Below are 17,451 nucleotides of genomic sequence, written 5' to 3' on the forward strand. Positions count from 1 at the left end.
AGATGGTCGTGGGTTTGCGCAGTCCCAGTTGCGCATGTTCGTCTCGTTTTTTAAACATTTTGCATGCATGGATGTACATGTTTGATGAGAGAGAATGGGATACTGTTTGTGTGTGTGAGTGTGTGAGTGTGTGTGTGTGTGTGTGTGTGTGTGTGTGTGTGTGTCTGTGAAGTTGAAGAATGTAAAACAGTATTATGCACGGGGACAGAGATGTACCGCGGCGTGACCGAGTCCTAAACCCATTCATTAGTACCCGGCTCCTTTTCACCACAATTCTTCACACTGATTTAGCCGGCTTACCCTCTACCACAACCCGCCACAGATTAGGAGAAGAGGCGCATGTGAAAATGTTGCTGAAAAACATCCAACAGAGGGAGAGAGAGGAGGAGGGAAGGCGACTCAACTGACACTGAATAAAAAGATCAGGGGGGAAATTAATGTATACGGTGTCCATGCAAGCTAGCAGTCTCTCTCTCTCTCTGTGTGTGTGTGTGTTTGTTTGTGTGTGTGTGTGTGTGTGTGTGTGGGGGGGGGGTATAGCCTATATGCCAATTTGGGTATAGCCTATATGCCCGTTGCTATAATAACTGATTGGTGAGACTGGTGAAGATAATTCTCCATTTGCTAGTTAGGCCAACACAATTGTGACAGCCATTAATTGGAAACGATATAAATAAGAATGTAGCCTCCACATGTATAGCCTAGCCCTGTCTCCAGTCTGTCTGCTGCAACACACCTAAAACGAGAGACTACTACACTCATAAAGAAACCCGACGTCTTCTAACGGCGACTACCAAAACATATAACCGGGAAAACGTCACCAATGAAAGTTCCTCTTGAGTTATTTTACCCTTCCCTATTGTTGAGGCATGCTCTCTCTCTCTCTCTCTCTCTCTCTCTCTCTCTCTCTCTCTCTCTCTCCTCTTCTCATGGGTGAAAGTGAAGAAAGAAAGTGGATGAAGAACCCGAGAGGGTGGAGTTTGCCCCGTCTCGATCTCTCCTCCCCTCCCTCTTTCTCTCCCCTCTCCCCTCGCCTCAGTTTTGAGTGGTCACCGGGTTAGCATTTTATTTAGGAAGCATTTTGTCTTGCTGGGGAGAAGAGAAAGGGGCCGCTGTTCCGTTGTTGGGCTGGTTAGATTGAGGAGGGCTATTTTGGGGGAGCCATCAGACGGAGAGAGAGAGCGAGAGAGAGAGCACGGCACCGCACAAAGAGAGAAGCACAGATTTAAGCGGTGCTCTATAGGAGTCTACTCTGAGACTCGCGCAACAGATTTGTATGCGTGGAATCTTTGGATGTTGTGTTTTCTAGTAGAAATGACTGCGGAACGCAACCTGCTTTTTAATGCTCAAACGTGTTTAAATGGGGATATCTAGCCTTTGGAGAATGCGCTGCAATTAGCCTAATGACTGTCGTCGGGGCGCAGTGGATTCGTTAAGTTCATTAGGCTACAATAACGGAATCAGTACTGGCTGCTTAAAGGAGCTATTTTGGAATTACTTTCAGAATCACCCAAAGGGATTACTTCAAAGATGGAACCTGGTAAAATAATCTGCGTATTTTATATCCGAATATGGATACTTCTCGCCGTTATGGCACTGGCCACGCAAAACGTCACAGGTAAAACATTAAAATATCAAGTTTACGAGGAACAGAAGGTGGGGACTGTTATTGCAAGGCTTAAAGATGACGTGGCAGATGTTTTAGTCAAACTTCCAAGTTCTGTGTCTTTGCGCTTCCGAGCCATGCAGAGAGGTAGCACGTCTTTCCTATCCGTGCGCGAGCAGGACGGAGAGATCAGCATCCGTTCCAAAATAGACAGAGAGAAGCTCTGCGAGAAGAACCTCAACTGTTCCATTGAATTCGACGTTCTGACTCTTCCAACAGAACACTTGCAGCTCTTCCACGTCGAGGTGGAAGTGTTGGACATTAATGATAACGAGCCCCAGTTCGCCCGCGCCGTAATCCCCATCGAGATCTCCGAGAGCGCGGCAGTGGGGGCGCGCATTCCCCTGGACAGCGCGAGTGACCCCGACGTCGGGGAGAACTCCCTCGATACTTACTCCCTCGAGCCCAACAACTACTTCAAGATTGACATTCAGAGCAGAACGGACGGGGCAAAGTACTCGGAGTTGGTGGTGCTTAGGGAGCTCGACAGGGAGATGCAGCCGGGTTATGAACTTCAGCTGACGGCCTCGGATAAGGGCGTTCCCCCTAAAACCGGTTCTACTCTCCTCAGAATTAGCGTGGCAGATTCAAACGACAACAGTCCTATTTTCGAACAGTCTTCATATGTGATACATCTATTGGAGAATTCACCTGTTGGATCTCTTCTTATTGATCTGAATGCAACTGATGCAGACGACGGAACCAACGCCAAAATCATCTACTCCTTTAGCAGTCACGTGTCCCCGAAAATCGTGGAAACGTTCAAGATCAACTCAGATAACGGCCACCTGACGCTCATGAAGCGCGTGGACTTTGAAAGCGCAACATCATATGACATCGATGTCCAAGCCCAGGATATGGGGCCCAACTCCATGCCAGCACACTGCAAGATCTTCATCAAGGTAGTGGACATAAACGACAACAAACCAGACATCAGCATCAATCTGATGTCCCAAGGGGACAGAGGCAAAGAGGACGCGGCCTATATCTCAGAGGCCGCTCCATTGGATTCCTTCGTGGCCTTAGTAAGAGTGGAGGACCTAGATTCCGCTCTCAATGGAGAGGTTGTGTGTAAACTCCATGGCCAGGGGAGTTTTAAACTGCAGAAGACGTACGAGAACAACTACATGATCCTCACTAACGTCTCGCTGGATCGGGAGAAGAGGTCAGAGTTCAGCTTGACGGTCATCGCCGAGGACCGCGGCACGCCCAGCCTCTCCACCATCAAGCACTTCACCGTGCACGTGCTGGATGAAAACGACAACGCTCCGCGCTTCCAGAAGGGACGCTATGAGGTATTCAGATCAGAGAACAATGCCCCTGGTGCCTACCTGACGTCATTATTGGCAACCGACCCCGACCTGGATGCCAACAGCCAGGTGAGCTACTTCCTGGTGGAGAACACCGTTCACGGGAGCTCTATCTCCACCTTTGTCACCATCGACCCGTCCAACGGCGCTGTTTACGCCCTCCGCACGTTCGACCGCGAGGACGTCAGCCGGATATCCTTCGTAGTCCAGGCCAAGGACGCCGGGGAACCCTCGTTGCTGAGCAACGCCACCGTCGTCCTGACGATCCTGGACGAAAACGACAACCCGCCGGTCATCGTGGTTCCGCAGCTCTGGAACCTCACGGCCGACGTCCCCATCTCCAAGTACACCGAGGCCGGTGGCCTGGTTACGGTCGTCAGGGCAACCGACCGCGACACCGGCGTCAACGCAGAACTCACATGTTCAATCACTGCCGGCAACGAGGAAGGCTTCTTCTCTATGGATCCTAGAACGTGCGAGATCAGCGCCAACGTTAGCCTCCACGCGTTCCCCCGCGAGTTTGCGGAGCTCACCGTCCTGGTCAGTGACCACGGTTCCTTGCCCCAGACCACCAAGGCCGTCCTAAAGATCAGCCTCTATGAGAACATGGAGGGCCACGTGCAGGTGCTGGACCAGGGGAGACGCCGCTGACGCCTCCCTCATCATCATCATGTCCCTGGGGGCCATCTGCGCTATGCTCCTGGTCATCATGGTCATGTTCGCTGCCCGCTGCAACCGAGAAAAGAAAGATAACAGGAAGTCGTACAACTGCAGGGTGGCAGAGACCAACCACCAGCACCACCCTAAGAAACCGTCACGGCAGATCCACAAGGGTGACATCACACTTGTTCCCACGGTGAATGGGACTCTACCAATCAGAGCGCACCACCGCTCACCCTCGGCCACGCCCCCATGGACCGGGCGCCAATGGGAAGCCGGCAGAGCCACCACAGCCACCAATCACTGAATAGCCTGGTGACGATATCGTCCAATCATATCCCGGAGAGCTTCGCCCTGGAGTTGGCCCACGCAACGCCACCAGTCGAGGTGAGATACTACAGAACACACAACTCACCTCTCTCTCTCTCTCTCTCTCTCTCTCTCTCTCTCTCTCTCTCTCTCGCTCTCTCTCTCTCTCTCTCTCTCTCTCTCTCTCTCTCTCTCTCTCTCTCTCTCTCTCTCTCTCTCTCTCTCTCTCTCTCTCTCTCTCTCTCTCTCTCTCTCTCTCTCTCTCTCTCTCTCTCTCTCTCTCTCTCTCTCTCTCTCTCTCTCTCTCTCACTCACACACACACACACACACACACACCTACACTCCCCTCCACCATTATTGAATAATCCGTCATAAGTCCTAGCCTCTTGGTAAACAGTTCCTGACTGTCAGTAAATCAATAGTGAAATGACTGTCCATTTAAAACTAGTAGAAATGATTCCAGATATAATCATGGAGCCAGTTTGTCTTTGAGTCTTCACCCTCAAGCCATTATATGACCGTTATTCACTCCTATCCATGTTGATTTAGCCCCGTCACCCACCCACACCCCATTGTTATTTCTCTCACCCACTTTCTGTCATCCATTTTGGAATCATCATATTTGTCTCCTCACCCTCCTCCGTGTGTCACCACCATCAGAATCACCGTGTGTCGTCCATCTTGTTTTGTTCTTCAAATTGTTGTCGTCTTTTTTCCCTGTCGTCTGTTTCCATCCGTTCTGTTATTCATCCTCCTTTTTTCTGTTATTTTCATTTGTTTATTTTGGATATAGCAAGTCTCACAGCTTCTGTCCATGCTCCATCAGGGCCAGTACCAGCCTAGACCCTGTTTCCGTGGCAACAAATACTCCAGAAGCTACAGGTAAACACAGCATTCCCCCCAAAATATTGTAACGTTTTTCTCTTTTGAGTTGTTCAATTCCCTTGTGTCCACCACGCTTTTCATTAGTAGCATCAGTAACAACATACAGAATGACAGTATGGATCTATATTTCTTTGGCCCTTTTTCTAAGATGGCTCTTTTGTTTATCATGTTTTGAGTTTGAATCATATCAATATCATTCAATCCAAAAGTATGTGGATCACGTGTCTACGTTTCAACTGTAGTGTTGTGAAATGCTTGTTTTGTAGTTCTGTCTACCTATCTATGGTGAGCATTATAGGACGGCTACAACAGCTTTTACCACAAAGAAACACCGACTACATTCATTTTCATTAACTCAACTGTATTTTCACCTCTCTCTCTCTCTCTCTCTCTCTCTCTCTCTCTCTCTCTCTCTCTCTCTCTCTCTCTCTCTCTCTCTCTCTCTCTCTCTCTCTCTCTCTCTCTCTCTCTCTCTCTCTCTCTCTCTCTCTCTCTCTCTCTCTCTCTCTAGGTATGCATTGCAGGACATGGACAAGTTCAGCTTGAAGGACAGTGGTCGTGGGGACAGCGATGCGGGGGACAGCGACTATGACATGGGACGAGAGTCCCCCATCGACCGTCTGCTGGGGGACGGCTTCTCTGAGCTCTACCACCTGGACATGCTCCACAGACTACACCCAGGTCAGTTACATAGAGACATGAGACAGCCATCTTGGTAGAGGCAGGATAGACTATAGTGCTTCTCTGAGCTCTACCACCTGGACATGCTCCACAGACTACACCCAGGTCAGTTACATAGAGACATGAGACAGCCATCTTGGTAGAGGCAGGATAGACTATAGTGCTTCTCTGAGCTCTACCACCTGGACATGCTCCACAGACTACACCCAGGTCAGTTACATAGAGACATGAGACAGCCATCTTGGTAGAGGCAGGATAGACTATAGTGCTTCTCTGAGCTCTACCACCTGGACATGCTCCACAGACTACACCCAGGTCAGTTACATAGAGACATGAGACAGCCATCTTACAATTGCCGTCATTTCCATGGGCCAGTTTACAGACACAAACAAAAGACTTGGCTTCCGTGTCCAAGAAACTAGCTTTATACTCTTTGTGTAAAAGTCTTTGGGTGCAGGGCAGTGATGTCACGGAATAGAAAAACCAAGCCAGGTGACATCACCCGCTACAGTAAGACAGTCCTGTTTTCACTAGATATATAAAATGACACAGTGATACTCACCGTCATACACAGCACACTAGGCTGCTCACACCAGGTCCTCCCCAGCACTAATAAATCATCTATTCAGTTCAGCACCATGGACAGCTGCTCACCACATTTTCCAATCTTCCCCATGCTTGCTTCAACAATACACGTCTCACCTGAATAGTCAAAAGCTGATTTGTAACACCACATTTTATGGCTGACTCCCAAATGGCACCCTATTTTCTTAATAGTGCACTACTTTCCCTATGTAGTGTGCTCAAAAATGGTGCAATATATAAGGAATAGGGTTTGATTTGGGACACATCCACCATTATGTAACAGCCCATTCACTCAGTAGCACAATTGTGCTTCAGCTCTATTCTTCCCCCACAACCTTTAATTTCCAGGGGTTTTATCAGGCAGACATTTTCCTCCATTACCACCCTCCTGATATCTGGCCCTCAGATAGAGTCGTGTCGGTAAAAGCCTCCCTGATTTAGACTGTGACTCTCTCTGTCTGTCACTGTGTCGGTGTGTGTGTGTGTGTGTGTGTGTGTGTGTGTGTGTGTGTGTGTGTGTGTGTGGTGTATACGCGTGTGTCTGTGTCGGCTGTTTGAGTGACAGCCCGGCCCTTTCATGTCTGTGCTGAGGAGAATTCACAGTAATTGCTTTTAAAATGATGTTGTTCTCCCCCCTGAGAGCCACAGTCTCTCCTCTTCTCTCTCGTCTGTCTCTTCTCTCTCTTCTGTCTCTTCTCATCTGTCTGTTATTCTTCTCTTTATGGCGAGATGAAGGAGGGAGGGAAGAAGGAGAGATGGAGGAGGGAGAGAAGAAGGAGATATGGAGGAGGGAGGGAATAAGGAGAGATGGAGGAGGGAGGGAAGAAGGAGAGGTGGAGGAGGAGAGGAAGAAGGCGAGATGGAGAGGAGGAGGAGAAGGGAGATGGGAGGGAGGGAGGGGGAGGGGAGAATGATGGAGCTAGGGGAAGGAGGGAGGGAGGGGAGATGGAGGGAGTGAGGGGGAGGGGAGAAGGATGGAGTTAGGGATGGAGGGAGTGAGGGAGGGAGCGGAGAAGGATGGAGCTAGGGAAGGAGGGAGGGGAGATGGAGGGAGGGAGCGGAGAAGGATGGAGCTAGGGAGGGAGGGAGGGGAGATGGAGGGAGGGAGCGGAGAAGGATGGAGCTAGGGAAGGAGGGAGGGGAGATGGAGGGAGGGAGCGGAGAAGGATGGAGCTAGGGAGGGAGGGAGGGGAGATGGAGGGAGGGAGCGGAGAAGGATGGAGCTAGGGAGGGAGGGAGGGGAGATGGAGGGAGGGAGCGGAGAAGGATGGAGCTAGGGAAGGAGGGAGGGAGGGGAGATGGAGGGAGGGAGCGGAGAAGGATGGAGCTAGGGAAGGAGGGAGGGGAGATGGAGGGAGGGAGCGGAGAAGGATGGAGCTAGGGAAGGAGGGAGGGAGGGGAGATGGAGGGAGGGAGCGGAGCGGAGAAGGATGGAGCTAGGGAGGGGGAGATGGAGGGAGTGAGGGAGGGAGCGGAGAAGGATGGAGCTAGGGAAGGAGGGAGGGAGGGGAGATGGAGGGAGTGAGGGGGAGGGGAGAAGGATGGAGCTAGGGAAGGAGGGAGGGAGGGGAGATGGAGGGAGTGAGGGGGGAGGGGAGAAGGATGGAGCTAGGGAGGGAGGGGGGAGGGAGCGGAGAAGGATGGAGCTAGGGAGGGAGGGGGAGGGAGCGGAGAAGGATGGAGCTAGGGAGGGAGGGATTGAAAGAGGGGGATTAACTGTTTTTGAGCCTGATTGAATGGAGTGATTTAATTTGTTTACTTTGTCACTCATCCCAGTAAAAATCGGTTGACCTTTTCGATACCAAAACAACATCTATCTTTCTCAAAAAAATAGTTGGTTCAGATATCTAGAGTTTACAGAGAGTGACATGAGGGAAAGTGTTAGACAGGCAACAGAGGGACAGGGTTAGACGGGCAACAGAGGGACAGGGTTAGACAGGCAACTGAGGGACAGGGTTAGACAGGCAACTGAGGGACAGGGTTAGACAGACAACAGATTGACAAAATTGGACAGGCAACCGAGGGACATGACTAGACAGTCAACAGAGAGAAAGGATTAGACAGGTAAAAGAGGGACAGGGTTAGACAGACAACAGAGGGATAAGGTAAGACAGGCAACAGAGGTACATGGTTAGACAGGGAGATACAGGGTTAGACAGAGAGGTACAGGGTTAGACAGAGAGGTACAGGGTTAGACAGAGAGGCACAGGGTTAGACAGAGAGGTACAGGACTAGACAGAGAGGTACAGGACTAGACAGAGAGGTACATGGTTAGACAGAGAGGTACAGGACTAGACAGAAAGGTACGGGGTTAGACAGAGAGGTACATGGTTAGACAGAGAGGTACAAGGTTAGACAGAGATGTACAGGACTAGACAGAGAGGTACAGGGTTAGACAGAGAGGTACATGGTTAGACAGAGAGGTACAGGACTAGACAGAGAGGTACAGGACTAGACAGAGAGGTACAGGACTAGACAGAGAGGTACATGGTTAGACAGAGAGGTACAGGGTTAGACAGAGAGGTACATGGTTAGACAGAGAGGTACAGAACTAGACAGAGAGGTACAGGACTAGACAGAGAGGTACAGGGTTAGACAGAGAGGTACAGGTTTAGACAGAGAGGTACAGGGTTAGACAGAGAGGTACAGGGTTAGACAGAGAGGTACAGGACTAGACAGAGAGGTACAGGGTTAGACAGAGAGGTACAGGACTAGACAGAGAGGTACGGGGTTAGACAGAGAGGTACAGGACTAGACAGAGAGGTACGGGGTTAGACAGAGAGGTACAGGGTTAGACAGAGAGGTACAGGACTAGACAGAGAGGTACAGGACTAGACAGAGAGGTACAGGGTTAGACAGAGAGGTACAGGGTTAGACAGAGAGGTACATGGTTAGACAGAGAGGTACAGGGTTAGACAGAGAGGTACAGGACTAGACAGAGAGGTACAGGGTTAGACAGAGAGGTACGGGGTTAGACAGAGAGGTACGGGGTTAGACAGAGAGGTACATGGTTAGACAGAGAGGCACAGGACTAGACAGAGAGGTACATGACTAGACAGAGAGGTACAAGACTAGACAGAGAGGTACAGGACTAGACAGAGAGGTACAGGACTAGACAGAGAGGTACATGGTTAGACAGAGAGGTACAGGGTTAGACAGAGAGGTACAGGGTTAGACAGAGAGGTACAAGACTAGACAGAGAGGTACAGGACTAGGCAGAGAGGTACAGGACTAGACAGAGAGGGACATGGTTAGACAGAGAGGTACAGGACTAGACAGAGAGGTACAGGGTTAGACAGAGAGGTACAGGGTTAGACAGAGAGGTACAGGGTTAGACAGAGAGGTACAGGACTAGACAGAGAGGTACAGGACTAGACAGAGAGGTACGGGGTTAGACAGAGAGGTACAGGACTAGACAGAGAGGTACAGGACTAGACAGAGAGGTACGGGGTTAGACAGAGAGGTACAGGACTAGACAGAGAGGTACGGGGTTAGACAGAGAGGTACATGGTTAGACAGAGAGGTACAGGGTTAGACAGAGAGGTACAGGGTTAGACAGAGAGGTACAGGGTTAGACAGAGAGGTACAGGGTTAGACAGAAAGGTACAGGACTAGACAGAGAGGTACAGGACTAGACAGAGAGGTACATGGTTAGACAGAGAGGTACAGGGTTAGACAGAGAGGTACAGGACTAGACAGAGAGGTACACGACTAGACAGAGAGGTACAGGACTAGACAGAGAGGTACAGGACTAGACAGAGAGGTACAGGACTAGACAGAGAGGTAAAGGACTAGACAGAGAGGTACGGGGTTAGACAGAGAGGTACAGGACTAGACAGAGAGGTACAGGACTAGACAGAGAGGTACAGGACTGGACAGAGAGGTACATGGTTAGACAGAGAGGCACAGGACTAGACAGAGAGGTACATGGTTAGACAGAGAGGACAGGACTAGACAGAGAGGTACAGGACTAGACAGAGAGGTACAGGGTTAGACAGAGAGGTACAGGGTTAGACAGAGAGGTACAGGACTAGACAGAGAGGTACAGGGTTAGACAGAGAGGTACAGGGTTAGACAGAGAGGTACAGGGCTAGACAGAGAGGTACATGGTTAGACAGAGAGGTACAGGACTAGACAGAGAGGTACAGGACTAGACAGAGAGGTACATGGTTAGACAGAGAGGTACAGGGTTAGACAGAGAGTTGCAGGACTAGACAGAGAGGTACAGGACTAGACAGAGAGGTACATGGTTAGACAGAGAGGTACAGGACTAGACAGAGAGGTACAGGACTAGACAGAGAGGTACAAGACAAGACAGAGAGGTACAAGACTAGACAGAGAGGTACAGGACTAGACAGAGAGGTACAGGACTAGACAGAGAGGCACAGGGTTAGACAGAGAGGTACAGGACTAGACAGAGAGGTACAGGAGTAGACAGAGAGGTACAGGACTAGACAGAGAGGTACAGGACTAGACAGAGAGGTACATGGTTAGACAGAGAGTTACAGGACTAGACAGAGAGGTACAGGACTAGACAGAGAGGTACAGGACTAGACAGAGAGGTACAGGACTAGACAGAGAGGTACAGGGTTAGACAGAGAGGTACAGGGTTAGACAGAGAGGTACAGGACTAGACAGAGAGGTACAGGACTAGACAGAGAGGTACAGGACTAGACAGAGAGGTACAGGGTTAGACAGAGAGGTACAGGGTTAGACAGAGAGGTACAGGACTAGACAGAGAGGTACAGGACTAGACAGAGAGGCACAGGGTTAGACAGAGAGGTACAGGACTAGACAGAGAGGTACAGGACTAGACAGAGAGGTACAGGACTAGACAGAGAGGTACAGGACTAGACAGAGAGGTACATGGTTAGACAGAGAGGTACAGGGTTAGACAGAGAGGTACAGGACTAGACAGAGAGGTACAGGACTAGACAGAGAGGTACAGGGTTAGACAGAGAGGTACAGGACTAGACAGAGAGGTACAGGACTAGACAGAGAGGTACAGGACTAGACAGAGAGGTACAGGGTTAGACAGAGAGGTACAGGGTTAGACAGAGAGGTACAGGACTAGACAGAGAGGTACAGGACTAGACAGAGAGGTACAGGACTAGACAGAGAGGTACTGGACTAGACAGAGAGGTACAGGACTAGACAGAGAGGTACAGGACTAGACAGAGAGGTACAGGGTTAGACAGGCAACAGAGGGATTCGACAGGCATCAGTTAACAACCATCCATTTTTATCAATGTCCCTGGTCTCCTCTCTCCCATAAGTATGGGACTGTGTCCTCAATGTGTAACCAGATAAAACATGTAGACTGTGTTTTCCAGCTAGCAGTCTGTGTACTGAGTAGTGTCGACAGACAACAGTTATGTAGGCTACTGCATATCAATGCCAATCATACACCTTGACACTGTGTCTTCTCTCTGCTCTCTCCTGTACCGAGCCATGACACCGTTTAATCAATGTCAAACCAAACATGTTATTTGTCACCAATCTCTGTGTCTCTCTTCTGTCTCCCTTCACATTCTTCTCTTTCTCTAGCTATGAACCTGTGTACCAAACACAACGTTAACCCTCTCCCTTCTCTTTCTCTAGCTATGAACCTGTGTACCAAACACAACATTAACCCTCTCCCTTCTCTTTCTCTAGCTATGAACCTGTGAACCAAACACAACATTAACCCTCTCCCTTCTCTTTCTCTAGCTATGAACCTGTGTACCAAACACAACATTAACCCTCTCCCTTCTCTTTCTCTAGCTATGAACCTGTCTACCAAACACAACATTAACCCTCTCCCTTCTCTTTCTCTAGCTATGAACCTGTGTACCAAACACAACATTAACCCTCTCCCTTCTCTTTCTCTAGCTATGAACCTGTGTACCAAACACAACATTAACCCTCTCCCTTCTCTTTCTCTAGCTATGAACCTGTGTACCAAACACAACATTAACCCTCTCCCTTCTCTTTCTCTAGCTATGAACCTGTGTACCAAACACAACATTAACCCTCTCCCTTCTCTTTCTCTAGCTATGAACCTGTGTACCAAACACAACATTAACCCTCTCCCTTCTCTTTCTCTAGCTATGAACCTGTGTACCAAACACAACATTAACCCTCTCCCTTCTCTTTCTCTAGCTATGAACCTGTGTACCAAACACAACATTAACCCTCTCCCTTCTCTTTCTCTAGCTATGAACCTGTGTACCAAACACAACGTTAACCCTCTCCCTTCTCTTTCTCTAGCTATGCGCCTATGCACTGAGGAGTGTCGTGTGTTGGGCCATTCTGACCAGTGCTGGATGCCTCCCCTGGCCCTCTCCCTGTCCTCCCCGGCCTCCTCCTCTGACTACCGCAGCAACATGTTTATCCCAGGGGAGGAGTCCTCTAACCAGCCCCCCCACCTCCTCGATGACGACCAGGCTTCCATCGACTCCTCGGAGCGCAGGAAGAGCTTCTCCACCTTCGGGAAGGAGTCTGGGAGTTCTGAGGAGGGAGGGGTCAGTGAAGGGAGTTCCTTGCTTTCGGAGATGAACGGAATCTTCCAGCGCCTGCTCCCGCCGTCACTGGACTCGTACGCCGAGTGCAACGAAAACAACGTCGCTGCCGCGGCAACGGAAAGAGTAAGTGGAAAGGGTGGCCACGCCAAGGTGCTGTTACCGGGCGGCAACAACACCAAAGGCCCCGCCTCCTACCCGGCGGGCGTGGCGGCGTGGGCGGCTAACACCCACTATCTCAACCCCGGAGGCGGCGCTGTTGGCCAAAGCCCATCAGGTCACAACACCAACAACCTCACCAACATGGCCGCCTCGTCCACCTCCTCTTCCTCCTCCAATCAGCCGCCACACCTAAGATGGCTGCCTGCCATGGAGGAGATCCCAGAAAACTATGAGGAGGATGAGCTGGAGAGTATGCTAGGGATGGGGTTCCTGGGGGGAAGCAGCGCAGTGACAGCCACGATGACATGATGGACGCTAGTGAGTTGGTCACCGAGATTAATAAACTACTGCAGGACGTCAGGCAGACCTAGAGAGAAACGGAGAGAGAGAGGGAGGGAGAGGGAGGGGAGGGGGGAGGGAGGGGAGGAGAGAGACAGAGAGAAGGGAAGGGAGAGATAGCGGAGAAATGCTCTTTTGGACACCCTATAAACTAACAAGTCTTAAGAGTCCTTGTCCATATTTGGTCAGAGCTAGAGAGTTAGGAGAAACACTTAGTGACCGTTCAAACTGAAGTCATGCTACTGACTGTTCCATAGGTCTTCTCTGTGCCCAATGAGAGACCAAGGACCAGTAAACAGGAAATGAACTGATCCTATAGCACTGATGGTTTTTCTGGGATCTTAAGACGTTATTTAAACGTTGGTGAGACGTTTCAATGTTGTTTGGACGTTGTGGTTGGGCCACAGATCAACAAGGCTTGAACCAACGCCCAGAGACAATATTCTAAACTCCTTCATGTTTATAACAATGTGAAAGAACTATGAGAGATATTACTATGAACAGTGTTTGCATTTATAATGTACAGCCCACGTTACTGTGAAAAGAGATGCCCTCAAAATGTTTTGTCATATGTCTCCTTGTCATGTGAACTTTAATAACTGTGGTGTACATTGTGCATGTACAAACCCCTTTGTATTTTAAAAATACACACTTTTATACTCTCTCTTTCTATCTATATTTATATGTATGTTTGTACAGAAGAAAAACAAATGAAAAACAAATATTTTTTGATATTTTCCACTGCATCTATCATATATTATCAATCCATGTAGTTTTTTTTACTCCGTCGTTTTTTGTATTTTTTATTTTTGCGTAAATGATAAATATTTAATTATTGGTTATTGAAAGTGTGTGTATCAATCACAAGTCACCGTGGTGTAAGGTCGGCAGTGTGTGTCCCACGTCCAAAATGGCATCCTCTTCCCTAGAAGCCTAGAGTCCTAGTGCACTATCTAGAGAATGGGGTTCCATTTGGGATGTACCCTGTGTGTCTGTATGGTACCTGTCAGTGTATCAGTTTTCATTGTGACCAACGGATTGGACATAATAAAGCTGAAATCAATGAAGTGTCGAAGTCCCTATTACATTACAATGTCAGGTGACTCATTTATTCATCAACTGACACCCACTAATTATCTAGTCAAATAAATATTTCTCTCTCTCTCTCTCCCTACATCTCACCTCTCTCTCGCTCCCCCTTCTCTCTTTCTCTACCCCCCCTTTCTCTCTCTATCTCTCTCTCTCCCCCTCTAACCCTCTCTCTCTCTCTCTTTCTCTCTCCCTTCTCTCTTTCTCTATCTCCCCATTCTCTCTCTCTCTCTCTGACTCCATAAACAGAAGTGAATGAATTTTAAATCAACATTTGTATCCAAATGTGATCGAAGAAAGAGCTTCATGTGGAAATCAACACCAACTTCTCAGTCATACTTCTAGTTGCCCTTCTGAGTGTTGGCTCCTCCTACTGTCAAGTGTAGGTACTACAAGTCAAACAACAGTCAACCACAAGACCAGCTGCAATGGCAGCTTTACCTTACAGGTTCATATTCAAAACGCAACACATGGAATAGGGAAGGACTAGCTGATCTTCTCCAATAAGAAAAGCCCATTTTCTTATTCAGTTTCAAAATGTTTTGCTACGGTGTTTGCTAATGAATACACTCCAGATGTGAAGGGTTTGATGAAGACTCAATCTGACAGAGAGCAGAAGAAGACTTTCTATCTGTTGATTTTAAAATCATCACTTTACATTAAAATGCAGTCAGGGTTGATTTGGTTTTCTCACGCCGTCAAAAGGCGCATGTCTTTGAAAACATCCCACATGGTGGGTACAGCGGCTGTCAATTAACTAACGCATCAAGACATATCACATGATAATGACACACAACACACACAAAACAATGTCCCACGTCGTGAAATATCAAATTATAATGACAAACACACAACACAAAACACACACAACACAAAAACACAACACACACAAAACAATGTCCCACGTCGTGAAATATCAAATTATAATGACGACAACATTCATGCCATCTGGAAAGGCTAATTTCATTAACGAAAGAGGAGAAACACCTTCACGCAATTTCGCTAATAACCATACACATAGCTCACACACACACACACACACACACACACACACACACACACACACACACACACACACACACACACACAGATGCATGCAAACAAATTTTGAATTAAAAAAAGATAAAAACATAATTATTCAGTATTATTGCTCAGAGTCATAGACCCAATTAAAGCATTAGTCTCATTGTCACATATAGAAACACCACATGGCATCATGTCTCCTATATATAAATACTACATGGCATCCTGTCTCCTATATATAAATACTACATGGCATCCTGTCTCCTATATATAAAGACCACATGGCATCCTGTCTCCTATATATAAAGACCACATGGCATCCTGTCTCCTATATATAAATACTACATGGCATCCTGTCTCCTATATATAAATACTACATGGCATCCTGTCTCCTATATATAAATACTACATGGCATCCTGTCTCCTATATATAAATACTACATGGCATCCTGTCTCCTATATATAAATACTACATGGCATCCTGTCTCCTATATATAAATACTACATGGTATCCTGTCTCCTATATATAAATACTACATGGTATCCTGTCTCCTATATATAAATACTACATGGCATCCTGTCTCCTATATATAAAGACCACATGGCATCCTGTCTCCTATATATAAATACTACATGGCATCCTGTCTCCTATATATAAAGACCACATGGCATCCTGTCTCCTATATATAAATACTACATGGCATCCTGTCTCCTATATATAAATACTACATGGCATCCTGTCTCCTATATATAAATACTACATGGCATCCTGTCTCCTATATATAAATACTACATGGCATCCTGTCTCCTATATATAAATACTACATGTCATCCTGTCTCCTATATATAAATACTACATGGCATCCTGTCTCCTATATATAAAGACCACATGGCATCATGTCTCCTATATATAAATACCTAATGGAATCCTGTCTCCTATATATAAATACTACATGGCATCCTGTCTCCTATATATAAATACTACATGGTATCCTGTCTCCTATATATAAAGACCACATGGCATCCTGTCTCCTATATATAAATACCTAATGGAATCCTGTCTCCTATATATAAAGACTACATACCATCCTGTCTCCTATATATAAATACTACGTGTCATCCTGTCTCCTATATATAAATACTACATGGCATCCTGTCTCCTATATATAAATACTACATGGCATCCTGTCTCCTATAAATGAAGACCACATGGTATCCTGTCTCCTATATATAAAGACCACATGGCATCCTGTCTCCTATATATAAATACTACATGGTATCCTGTCTCCTATATATAAATACTACATATAATCCTGTCTCCTATATATAAAGACCACATTGCATCCTGTCTCCTATATATAAATACTACAAGGCATCCTGTCTCCTATATATAAATACTACATGGCATCCTGTCTCCTATATATAAATACTACATATAATCCTGTCTCCTATATATAAATACTACATGGTATCCTGTCTCCTATATATAAATACTACATATAATCCTGTCTCCTATATATAAAGACCACATGGCATCCTGTCTCCTATATATAAATACTACATATAATCCTGTCTCCTATATATAAATACTACATGGCATCCTGTCTCCTATATATAAATACTACATATAATCCTGTCTCCTTATAAAGAACACATATATAAAGACCACATGGCATCCTGTCTCCTATATATAAATACTACATGGCATCCTGTCTCCTATATATAAAGACCACATGGCATCCTGTCTCCTATATATAAATACTACATGGCATCCTGTCTCCTATATATAAATACTACATGGCATCCTGTCTCCTATATATAAATACTACATGGCATCCTGTCTCCTATATATAAATACTGCATGGCATCCTGTCTCCTATATATAAATACTACATGGCATCCTGTCTCCTATATATAAATACTACATGTCATCCTGTCTCCTATATATAAATACTACATGTCATCCTGTCTCCTATATATAAAGACCACATGGCATCCTGTCTCCTATATATAAATACCTAATGGAATCCTGTCTCCTATATATAAATACTACATGGCATCCTGTCTCCTATATATAAATACTACATGGTATCCTGTCTCCTATATATAAAGACCACATGGCATCCTGTCTCCTATATATAAATACCTAATGGAATCCTGTCTCCTATATATAAATACAACATGGTATCCTGTCTCCTATATATAAAGACTACATACCATCCTGTCTCCTATATATAAATA

At 47.0% G+C, this 17,451-nt stretch overlaps 1 protein-coding gene across 1 annotated transcript; it reads left to right on the plus strand.

Annotated features, from left to right (window-relative positions):
• Positions 1 to 996: 996 nt before the first annotated feature.
• Positions 997 to 14,165, plus strand: LOC123742374 (protocadherin-18-like). The gene is given in 6 exon segments (XM_045716282.1): positions 997 to 3,587; positions 3,589 to 3,884; positions 3,887 to 4,023; positions 4,740 to 4,828; positions 5,343 to 5,512; positions 12,347 to 14,165. Coding segments are annotated over 6 exon segments (3,471 nt in total). The 5' UTR covers positions 997 to 1,530; the 3' UTR covers positions 13,069 to 14,165.
• Positions 14,166 to 17,451: the final 3,286 nt, after the last annotated feature.

This window comes from Salmo salar, chromosome ssa04 (genome assembly GCF_905237065.1).
Source record: "Salmo salar chromosome ssa04, Ssal_v3.1, whole genome shotgun sequence".
NCBI classification, from domain to species: Eukaryota; Metazoa; Chordata; class Actinopteri; order Salmoniformes; family Salmonidae; genus Salmo; species Salmo salar.